Consider the following 12,116-nt stretch of genomic DNA (forward strand, 5'->3'; position numbering starts at 1 on the left):
ACCTGAATTGCTGGCATGGAAGATAGTGGGAGCAAAAGAGGAAAGAATGTCTTAACCCCTAGCTCAGATCAATAAAGAATGTGCCGGAGATAATGGGTCAATGCCTGATGGAGGAGAGGTTGCAGAGAGGTTCTCGGAGGTTATAGCTGCCATCAGCACGCTCCAAACAACAAACAAGGTGGCACGTTCAATTACCTCTATAGTCTACAGAGTCACAATTGGAGACATTGCAGGGGTAAATTAAGAGGACGGAGCAGATCTTCAGACGGCAAATGCTGGCGCAAACTTACTGGAGGAAGGATATGGATTACTGACATGTCAGTCCAGACCACATTGGAGATTAAAAAAGGGTATGATGAGGGAAAGCTTTTTATTGGGGAAAAAGAAAACTTGATTCAGCTAAGAACAGCCGGTGCTCAACTAATGAGTCTTATGATTGCTTGCAATGCTGTATCCTGCTAAAAGCGACTCAAAATCTTTGAGGATCCAAGATGATTTATTTGTTACATTTATATAGAGCGCCTAACCCTGCGGCATCTGAGCGCTTGATTTAAGAATACGGTTACATAAAATCTTCTTGGTTTTACACAGAGAAATACGGCTACAAGTAAGGAATTGTATGCAATCTACAGCCAGCAGGTGCTTGCAATCTTATTACTAGGTGATGCAGTAGCAAAAGCAAGAGAGCAGCAAGCAGCTGGGTGCTATAGATTGATCAGGCAATACCATTAACATAGAAATTACAGAAGTAGTTGGACAGTACAGTTGCACAAGCTTGCAAGGGGACGGTCAAAGCATCAGCACAGTTAGAGCATATCTAGGTTGCAGTAGGTCATGAGGATGTAGGCAGGCTTAGTACTAGGCACTTAGTGCTCATTAACAGGAGCTGAGCGGATTCCTACAGTCCTGGTTAAAAAGCCACATTTTTAGATTTTTTTCTAAAGGACCATAGGGACGGATCTGTCCTAAATTCAGGCATGGCGTTCCAGTAGTTTTTTTGCGAGAACAGGGAAGCTGGATTTACCAGCTGTCTGTCTTTTAAATCTTAGTGAGTTCAGTTGCCCTAGGTAGGCTGAGCGGATAGGTCTAGCCGATTGAGTTTTTGAGATCAGGTTGGATAGATCGCATGGAGCGGTGTTAGCTAGGCATTTGTAGATGAGAGACAGTCCTTGGAATTTAATACGCTCTCTGACTGGTAACCAGTGGATATTTCTTCTGGCAGCGGAGATGTGGTCAGCCTTCAGGCTATTGAGAGCCGCTCTAATGGTGTTGTCTTGAGTGATTTGGAGCTTCTTGATGTTTTTAGTAGGGGTACCGGCAAAGATGGCATTGGAGTACTCTATCCTAGAGAGGATTAGTGCTCTAACTAGTGTGATGCGATTCTCCATGGTAAGGTATGGTCTACATGCCGTGATGAGTTTCGCTGTATACGAGGAGACTGAGGAGATGCGTTCACTTGCCGGGAGAGGGTAAGTGAGGAGTCAAGGGACACCCCTAATGTCTATGTCAAAGGTTTGGGAAGATGGTGGAAGGTTCTTAAGTTTCGCTGGGCTACCTATGATCAGGATCTCCGTTTTATCGTTGTTAATACAGAGTTTGTTTTCGTCCATCCGGGCCTGAATCGTGAGGTAGATAGCATTGAGAGCTTTAGAGTCCGTTTCATAGTCCACAGTGATTGCTAGGAGTATTTGGGTGACGTCAGCATAGTTTGTACATGTGATACCCAAATTGTCCAGTTTATCAAAGAGTGGTTTGGTGAATGCGTTATACATGTTGGGGGATACACATGATCCCTGTGATACTCCACATGCGACTGGAGTAGGGTGTGCAGCTGCTGAGGCTGAGAAGACTGGCATTGATCGATTCGAGAGGAACGATTCAATCCAGCTTATGGCGTTGTTGGAGAAGTGGGCGTCGCTGGCTACCTAGCTGCATAGGATCTAGTGATTTACTAGATCAAATACAACTGAGAGGTCCAGTAAGAGTAAGATGGGTAGGTCACTCTGTCTCTCATTAGGTCCATTTTGGTTTTGAGATAACCAGTGCTGTTTCCGTGCCATGGCCTGGGCGGACTCCTGATTGGCGGAGGCCAAGAAGGTTGTGCAGTTCTAGGCAGTTTGGGATTTGTACATATCTAGTATTTTCAGAAGGAATGCCCTGTTGTAATAGGCCTGTAATTAGTGGGTATATTTGGGTCTAGGTTTTTTAAAAAGATTTTAATAGAGGGAGCACCCAGCTTCCTTCAGGTTATCTGTTACTCGATTGGATGCAAAAGAGTTATTTATCGAAGCAGTGATAAAAGGTGCCAGATTGTCTGCGCAGTCTTAAGATTAGTATTGCTGGACAGATGTCCCCTTGACATCTCGAGGGTTTGAGGCCTTTAATGATTTTGATCGTCTGCTTAATAGTGATGGGTGAGAATTCAATCTTAGGGAAGGGTTTTGGAGTTTTATGTTCCAGAGCAGGTTGGGGCAGGGGATTGAGTTTCAATTTTTTTTATTGATCTTGAGATGGAAGGAAGATATTTTATCAATGAGTGACTTTTGTATGTTTTCGCACCAGGCTTGTTCTTTGATGCAGTGGTCTGGGGTTTGTGAGGAAGATTCTAGTTTCCGTAGGACTGAGAAGAGCTCTTTGGTACCAGATTTGACATTTTCAATGCACAGGTTGTAAGCATTACTTTTTGCTGAGAAGGTGGCTTTTCTGTATTCAGCGGCTAAGGTTACAAAATCTCGTTTTATTATTGACCAAGGGTGTTTTTGTCCAACTGCTTTCTGCATTTCTTTTTTTGTTACATAGGTCTTTCAATTCTGAGGTGCACCAGTGGTTGATATGAGCTTTGGATTTAGCTTTGCAGGTGCCCAAGAGTGCCACTTTGTTAATAGCTGCCTCCATTGTCTGGTTATAGGTGGTAACCAGAAGGATGGGTTGGCAGTATTTGCAATGTAAGTGGCGAGTGTTAAGAGTAACGGTAGCAACTTATCAGAAGTGATGTTGCAGAGGTTACGGGTATGAGTTGCAGGTGCGACCACGGGCGACGTGAAGATCTGTGTCTGTGTGTTAATAGAGAATAGGATAGTATTGTGGTCAGACCATGGAGATGGGTTGTTATTCGTGATCAGAGTAGAGCAGTTATGGTCCGCGAGCCAATCAAGGGTTCGACCTTTCACATGTGTTGGGCCTGTGGATCGCAGAGTGAAGCCTTGTGTTTCTATGGTACTGGCCAGTTAGTTGCATGGGAGTCAGTGCTGTAAATTGAGCCTCAGATTGAAGTCACCGAGGATGAGGACTTTGGATGTTGGTTTTAGGTTAGTGGCAAGTAGAGTGGCTATGTCCTCGTCAAAGCAGGAGATGGGGCCATGATAATGCTCATATAGCCTTGTAAATCAGATGGGTGGGGAAAGGCTCTGATGGTCACATTGGTTAAGACTTTGAGGTACTTATGTGTCACGAGGAACTGTGGGGGAAGTTGTTGAGACTGAAGCGAATTCAGGTACAAGGATACAAAATAAATCTCCTACCTCCAGGACGCAAATGCTTCCTCAGTGGGCAGATGGCGCAAGATGCTCGATGTGAGAATATACTTGCCTGCACTGGAAGTTTCAGAATCAGTGTCCTAACCCACTAAAATGAATGCGACTTCAAAGGGTCAGTGCCTTGTTTTTGGCACAGGGAGGTAGTGGAGGCCTTCTTGCACACAATGTGGTCTGATAAAATGATAGAGAAGGGAGGTACCCTCTACTTAAAAGCGCTGCTGTTACAACATAGACCGTTTGCCTTCTCCTTGAATTTGCTGGTATATGTTCATGTAAGATGATGGTTTTCCTAGCAGCTGTTCTACTGTTTGGGTGGATGGGAGAGTAGTAGTTCTGGGAGGCAAGCCCTTGTTGAAATGTTGTTCTGTTTTTTTTATTTTTATTGGGGTTAGAATTCAGTTGCTCCTTGCCCTTTCCTTCACTCAAGTTAATCTGCTCCACTCTTTTTGCTTCTCTTTTCCTTGCTCTGCAGTTTCCTTTTCCTTTCCGTTCACTATGTCTTTGTAGTGAATTGATATATGTGGGAGGTTCTATACCGGATCGGATCCAAGTTATTTCTAAATATATTTTTATGCTGTTCCTTCCTTGACTTTACCTTAACCTGGTGATAGTATGTGTCTATTGATGTACAGATAGATATAAGCGAATAAAAAAACAACTTGTTATCCACCAGTATTCACACACTTGTGACTGCTACTAAAGTTTTTACTCCTCTAGAGAACTGCATAACGAAGAAAATAAAGAAGCAATGAAACGCATTAGTGGCTATCAGACAAAAGTTTGCTGGTGTTTAAAAAAAAAGTTGTGGTCCATCACATTGTTTAGTAATCATTTTTCCACACCTCTAAGTGCATCTGTGTGCTTCTCTCGCTGTAACTAAGTGCTAGTTCTCACCTGTAACATTAATATCCTACTTAAAAGTAGACACAGGAGATCATTGGTGGAAAGGTTTGATATCATGGGTAGATTTAAAATGGTTTAAAAAAAATAAACTTTCGGTTACAGAGTTTTTAGGCACAATGAGCATAGGATGCTCTATCAGAACCTACCTCAGCATAGCTACCTGTCACCACACCACACTTTAAAGGCTCTCACCTGCATTGTCCAGGTCTTCTAACCGGTCTTCTGGACTGCAAATGCTGCCTTCTGCCTGCATGCTTGCCAGCTGTGCAGACTGCTTGATCAATGAGACACGGTAGAAATAATTCCTCCAAAAGTCTTCCTCTTTGATGCTGGGAGAGTGGCCAAAGAAAGACACAAAGAATGAATGTACTGTCAAGGGTATGCACAGCTGGAGAGATGTGGCAAGCTCTTCTCTTAAGTCAATATGTGTTAATGTGCTTTCTTGCAGGACAATGGGTAAATTGTGAGGCAATACCAAGTGAACATTGGTGGTGCAGTCATTTGTTCTACTGCATGCAATTAAAGAATGCTATTTTGCTAATGAAATGCTGTGTAAACAAAGTAATAGGTGTCAAAGTGTAAGTGAAAATAAAGTGTTAACCAGCATTAGTAAAGTCAATAGTTTTAGCAGTTTGTATGGTGAAAACATGTTCTGCGTAAATGCCCACAGACCTACTTGGGTAGGTTGGGGGGTGTTAGGCAAGATTGTATGCAGTATCCTTTGGATGCCCTAGAACAACCCCAACCTCCTGGCAATAGGAACCCAACCTTTGGTATAAGTCTGTACCACACAGGTTGGTAGTGTGGTCGAGTAGCCAGGCTCACCTCAAGAGGGGTCAAGGTGAGCTGTAGGGGAGTTACACAGAGATTCACAGTGACAAGTATTCAAATAAACTCTTACACACAAGGTTTCTTGAGTAAACAATTATTAATTTATTTACCAGTGAGTTATAGTAAGCCTGCTTCAGAAGGGAGCAATGTTAAGAACACACAAATATACTTCACAAATAATACACACTTAATTTTCTGAATCATAACAGATACCCATTTGGGATGGCTCACAAACGCTACCTACACCCTCAGGTGACATCACTTGCTAGGGTGCTGTGGACATTAATATACACAGTTTGCATTCAGACTTTCTTAGGAGAGTGTCAAAGAAAAGAGCGATCAGAATAAAACAAGTATTCACAAAAGGGTTCTCAAGCAGGTAAATACTTTCAAAAACCCCCAAATGCAAAGTCAGTTACCCCTTTCCTTTAAGGAAGGCAAACACACTTAAACAGAGGAGAGAAGAGTCATTCAGGGAGCCAGGCCAACCAATGTTTAAGTTAGCAAAAGTCAAGGTGAACTGAAGCACTTCTTGCAGGTAAGTAGACAGTCTTTCACAATGTTTTAAAAGTCTTGGTAGAATAGAAGAAATCAAATTAGGGCCACAAGTTGATTAGGCTTGTGAGGTAAAGAAGCTGATAGCAACTCTACAAAGGCAACCAAGCAAGTCTCCAACGAGGACAAGTGGCTACACAACAAGAGGTAAGTTCTCTTAGACCTTACAGTACCATTAGGTTGAAGAGAAAGTGCAGCAGATGACTTCTGTTCCTGTGCAGATCTGCAGATCTCGCTGTTCCTGGGCCTCAGCTGTGGGGACAAGGAGGAGGACTTCGGGGGACTCCTGCACTGCAATGGGACGGTCACCACTTGCAACCGGCAATCTTCAAACAAGTGGCACTTCGGTGTTTCAGCTCTGCGCGTCTACCACAAATAGCAACACTGCGGTTCCTGGCTTTCGAGATGGGCTTTCCTTGCATCTGGGGTCCCACACACTGTTGAGGGAACTCAGGCTTGGTCAGTCCTGCATCCTGGGAGTCTGGAGGATCTTCCTGGAGATCTTGGCCAGCTTAAAAGCAACACACACAAACTGTTGTTCCTCTCCCTGGCTATCCAGTTCCAGCAGTGACTGCAGTGGAAACTCGACATACTTCGAGAGGATGTCCAGGTGGTTTACTTTGGAGTTGATTGGTCCCACCAACTCAAAAGGGAGAAGGTGTCCATGCAGAGGCTTCTCGGTCGATAAGAATTTGGAGTTTCAGCACAGCAGCAGGGCTTCACCGGGCAAACCAACGGTCCAGGAGTTGCAGCAGGCGTCCTCTTCAAGTTGTTCTTCCGATTCCTTCGTCAAGTGGTCGACTCTGCCTTCCAAGCCAAAAAGCCTCGCCCTTTATGCAGCTTGCTCCCATTCATTCCAGCCTAGCTCGCAGTCACCCAACACGGTGGCTGTCCTTGCCAGACAGCCAGCCGGCAATCACCTAAGAGTACATTCCTGTCTCCTAGGAGACTAAGCAGAGGGAGTTTCGGGCACCCCCTTTGCTTCCTGCCCCCACCAGACACCCTGGAGACAGAGGTGGGCTTCACTCATGAATTACTCCAAAGGCAAAATGAACAAGGGGACCAAACCTTGTTTGGCGCGCAGAGTAAATCTCAAGAAGCACCTTTCCACCAAGTAAGGTAAGGTGCTTGGAGGTAAAACCGATCACAACAAAGGCCGAGAGCCATTATTCATGCTCACGGGTAGCCGTTGAGCATTAGGGACAATACAACATCCTCCTTTGCTCTTTCGTTCATCAGTTTTCACATTTGTTTCCCCTTCATCTATCCCTCCTGCACCCTCACGCCACTCCTTAACATCCGGGAGAATTCTCAGAAATGTGTTAATTCCCTCTACCTTGGAGGCCCCCAGCAACATTGCTGGATTTTGAGGATTTTTTTGTTTACCTGGAAAGAGTGAGACCCTTTTTCCCACTCTCTCATGTATTTTCTTTTTGGTTGTGGAGTCTGACAAACTCCATAGGCATCATCTTTTACATTGTGTCACACAGCACCTTCAGTGCAGTGACACAGGGAAGTCTTTCAGAGTTCCCAAAGGTTTAGATACCTTCTCTTAGTGAAACTACAGTTTCCAAGAGCAGTGAAGTGACTTGTAACTTTCTAGACCCAGAACACACTATCTTATCATAGGGTGCTGGAGGGGTTACTTAGTATCCCATTTGTCTAGTGTCTCATGAAACATTTTTATGTTACCCTTTCTAAAATTAATGGCTGGTGGCAGTGGTTTACATTTTACTACCATTGTGTGTTTTCACTGCCGGTTGCGTTCGCAGCCACATAAAGGCACCCATTGGTGCCCATTTCGTCAAAATGGCCCTGTCGTCTTTTTTCGCCATTTCCTATTGGAAAGGTCCTTCTTGAGATTTATTCTGCGCGCCAAACCAGGTTTGGTCCCTTTTTTGTTTTGTCTTTGGCGGGATTCACAAGTGAAGGCCGCCTCTGGCTCCAGTATGTCTGGTAGGGGCAGAAGTGGGGGAGGTGTCCGAAACTCCCTGTACTTAATCCCCCAAAAGGCGATTGGCCGGCTGGCTGTCCGACACGGACAGCCACCCTACTGTGTGATTGACAGCTAGGCTGGAATGAAGGGGAGAAACCTGCATAAAAGGCGAGGCTTTTTGGCTTAGAAGGCTGAGTCGACCACTGGACGAAGGAACTGAAGAAGAACTTGGAAGAGACGCCTGCTGCCACTCCTGGACCGTTGGTTTCCCCGGTGAAGCCCTGCTGCTGTGCTGAAGCTCTGAATTTGCCTCGACTAGAGAAGGCCTGCAAGGACGACTTCTCCCCTTGAGTTGGTGCGACCAATCAACTCCAAAGTAAGCCCATCTGGACATCCTCTCGAACCTGGCTGTACTTCCACTACTGAAGGAACACCAGATTGTGTGTGTTGCTTTCAAGTCGGACCAGAGCGCCGGGAAGATCCTCCGGACTTCCCTGAAGCAGGACTGCCAAGCCTGTGCCACCCCAACAGAGTGCTGGACCCCAGATGCGAGGAAAGTCTGAAGTGGTATCCGAGAACCGCAGTGTTGCTGTCAGCCACGAGGAGCTGAAACACTGAAGTGCCACTGAATTGAAGTTTGCCCATTGCTGCCGCTGACCTTCCCATTGCACTGCATCAGTCCCCACGACTAAGGCCCAGGAACACCAGGATCTGCAGAGCAGTACAGGAACAGAAGCCAGCTGGAACCATTTATTCCAACCAATGGTACTGTAAAGTCTAAGAGAACTTACCTCTTGTGGTGTAGCCTTACTTGCTCTCATTTGAGACCTGTCTTGGTTAACCGGGCAGAGTTGCTTACAGCTTTGCCCCTCACAAGCCTCCCAGCTTGTGGCCCTTCAAGTGAATCTTATTTCTACATACTTTTCCAAAAACATTGTGCAAGACTTTTACTTACCAGCAAAGAAGATCTTCAGCTCCCCTAGACTTTGTTCAACTAACATTGACTGTCCTGGCTCCCTGAGAGACTCTTCTTACCTTTGACCCTATGCCTTTACCTTTCCCCCAGGAAAGTGTGTCATGATGCCTACCCCCGGGGACCCAGACCCAGTCCAGCAACCCCGGAAGCAGGCATCAAGTTATTCTAAGCAAGCCCAACAACCCCTGCTAGGGGCTATTTGGGTGCAGTCCTGGCGTCTATGGCGCCAGGCTCATATGGAGAGTCAGTCCTGGCGCCATAGGCGCCAGGCTCATATGGAGAGTTAGTCCTGGCGCCATAGGCACCAGGCTCATAGATTAAAACTTACCTGATGCAGACCATGCTGCAAACTCACCTGATTCAGACCATGCTGCAAGAACTCCAAGCCAAAAGAGGCTTGGCAGGGACTACTTTACCTAGGGACTATTTTTTTACTCGGGTGGGGCTGGGGAGGAATACTTATCTGGGACTACTTTGGAGGCTATTTAAACCACGCCCAAAGAGCAGCACACGCTTCGCGTTATTCTGCACCCAGCAGCGTAACGCTCACCGTGCCTGCAAGTTTGGATCCAGTCTTCTGCCACGCCCGCCTCGAGTCTGGAGCTCCTAGAAAAAGGGAGAAAGAAGGAGAAAAGGTTAGAACAAGAGCAATACCTTTGATCCTTACCTGAATTCCCGATCCATCACGCTTTCGAGCTGGAAGAAAGAAGCTATTTTATGCGCGTCGCCTCGCCTGCTGCAGCGCCACGCTGAACTCACCGGCCTTCACAGCATCTTCACATTCCTCCGCATCCATCTGCATGTTCCCGCCGCACTCCGGCACCTAAGGGGAAGACAAGAACAGCAAGGTGAGCCAAGGGAATACACAGAGGCAATATTAGTTACCCCCCATAGACTTACCTGATTTTACCACCGGGGGGGTGCTATTCCTCTTCACGGGTCGGCGCAGCTTCCACTGCATCCTTGCCGAACCCCGGCCCCTAAGGGGAAACAAAAGGACAGCAAGGTGAAACAAAGGGACAAACAAGGGGAAACCTCCTCACCACAATAGACTTACCTGATTTTACCGCCAGAGGCATAATTCCCCGAGACTTCATACTTTCTCTCAGCGCCTGAATAAGGGAGAAAGCAACAGGTTACATATTGACATTATTTTATCAAACTGTGTGGGATAATACAAATCCTTACCTGAATATTTCCGGTTGCCACGAGGAACTCTTCGCTAGGGTCAAGCTGCAACCTGCAAGGAATTGGACAAGAGTGAAAGTCAGACATTTGAACTCTTAGAACTACATACTTACGGCATCTTGCCGGGAATCTCAGAGTCAATATTGTTCTGGAACCCACCAATTCCTTCGAGCCAGTGAAGCAACTGGTTATCTACACGCCCCTGTGCTCAATGTAGGATGGAGAGCTCATCTTTCCAAAGCATCAGGTGAGACTATACGAGGGAACATCAAAGGTGATCAGTGGGGAGAACAGCGGGAGTGGGGGGGGGCACTTGGAGGGGAAGACGATCAACTCCACGGGTGGTTAAATACCTTTCTCCATTTGCAGAAGAATATTCCTACGGGCCAAGCAAACGAAGCTAGGTGGGCCAGTCCAGACCGTCATCTCGGCACTACGCGTCACATTGGTGGAGACCGCAGCTGTCCAGTTCAGATCGATGACTATTAAATACATTTATAATTGTTTAATCAAGAAACCTTGAGTGTAAGTGTTTATATGAATAACTGCCACTGTGAAGCTCTGTGTTAGAACCCTACTGCTCACATTGACCCCTCTTGAGATAAGCCTGGCTGCTCAGCCACACTACCAACCTGTGCAGTACATACTTGTACCAAATGCTGGGTTCCTATTGCCAGGAGGTCAAGGTTGCTGTAGTGCACCCGAAGGATACTGCACACAATCTTGCCTAACAGTGTTACCCCTGCTTTTCACATGAAGACAGTCACCAGTGAGAATATCATCATGGCCCCAAGGGATCAAGCCTGGTGTCAGTGACAACAGGGCGGCAAACTGATTTAACAGAGTTTTGCACTCCTCCTGTTGCAGAGTCAGATCTGAAGAGAGATTAACTCCTTCAATTTTTCCATCTAAAGGCTGCTCCCGAGGAGGTCAGGGTAGAGGTACACTCTCCTCCTCTTGATCAGATGCTAAAAGCACAGCTCCAAGTTCTGGTCTGGAAACATAGGCCTTTAGGCGGTTACTGTGATAGACCCAAGGGGTCTCCTTGGGATAGCCCAAGTCCACTAAATGATTGACCTCTCCAGGTTTACCCACTACCTTGAAGGATCCAATAAATTGGTCCTGTAAGGCCCTCTGCCTTGTAGGTATCATAACTAGAACTAGCTGGTCTTGAGTAAACTCAACCATGTTGGCCTTCTGGTCATACCATTGTGTAACCAGGGACTCACCTGCTTTCAAGTTATCAGAAGCTTCTGTCATCATTTGTGTCATTGTCCTTCGGAGACCTAACACATAGTCAGTGACTCTCACTGGCTTGAGGGAGGGATCACTCTCCAACCCTTCCTTGATTAGGGCCAATGGACCTCTAACCGGATGACCATAGAGGAGCTCAAAGGGGCTGAAACCAACCTCTTCCTGAGGGACTTCTCTATAAGCAAAGAGAAGGCATGGCAGTAGAAGGTCCCATTTTTGTCTAAGGGGTTCTTCTAAAGCACCCATCATGCTCTTCATAGTTCTACTAAACCTATCCACCAACCCATTGGTCTGGGGACGGTAGGCTGTTGAGAACTTGTAGGTCACTCCACAGTTTTTCCACATGGCTTGCATGTAGTGGGACATAAAATTGCCCCCCCTGTCTGAGAGTACCTCTTAGGAAAACCAACCCGGGTAAAAATACAAAGGAGGGCCTTAGCCACAGCCTGAGCAGTAACAGTCCTCATAGGTATGGCTTCAGGATATCTGGCAGCATGGTCTACCACAACCAATATAAGTCGGTTGCCTGAAGATGTGGGAGGGTCTAGGGGACCAACAATGTCAATCCCTACCCTCTCAAAAGGAACTCCCACCACTGGGAGGGGCACCAAGGGTGCCACGTTCTTGACTCCAATCTTGCCAGAAGTCTGCCAAGTGTGACAGCTTCTACAGAATGTATCTACATCAGACCCCATCTTGGGCCAGTAGAAATATAGAGAAATCCTTTCCTTGGTCTTCTTAAAACTCAAGTGACCAGCCAAAAGAATCTCATGGGCCAACTGTAGAAACTGGGGTCTCGCCTCCTGAGGCACTACAAGTCTTCTGTTGTCCCATTGGGTAGACTCAATAAGCGCACTGTAAAAAAGAGGTCATCCTCCAGTACAGCCTGTGCTTCCCTGGCTCTTGCCCATCCAGCTGGGAAGCTGCCTGTTGGCAA

At 46.4% G+C, this 12,116-nt stretch overlaps 1 protein-coding gene across 1 annotated transcript in view; it reads right to left on the bottom strand.

Moving 5' to 3' along the window:
- LOC138503345 (synapse-associated protein 1-like) overlaps window positions 1–12,116 on the bottom strand; it is a 244,037-nt gene that overhangs the window by 115,507 nt on the left and 116,414 nt on the right. Inside the window, exon 6 of the mRNA XM_069622979.1 lies at window positions 4,632–4,768. Within this exon, the coding sequence (XP_069479080.1) occupies window positions 4,632–4,768 (137 nt within the window). The remainder of the gene's footprint in view (window positions 1–4,631; window positions 4,769–12,116) is intronic.

The sequence above is a fragment of the Ambystoma mexicanum genome, chromosome 11 (genome assembly GCF_040938575.1).
Source record: "Ambystoma mexicanum isolate Mex_15411 chromosome 11, UKY_AmexF1_1, whole genome shotgun sequence".
Taxonomy (NCBI): Eukaryota; Metazoa; Chordata; class Amphibia; order Caudata; family Ambystomatidae; genus Ambystoma; species Ambystoma mexicanum.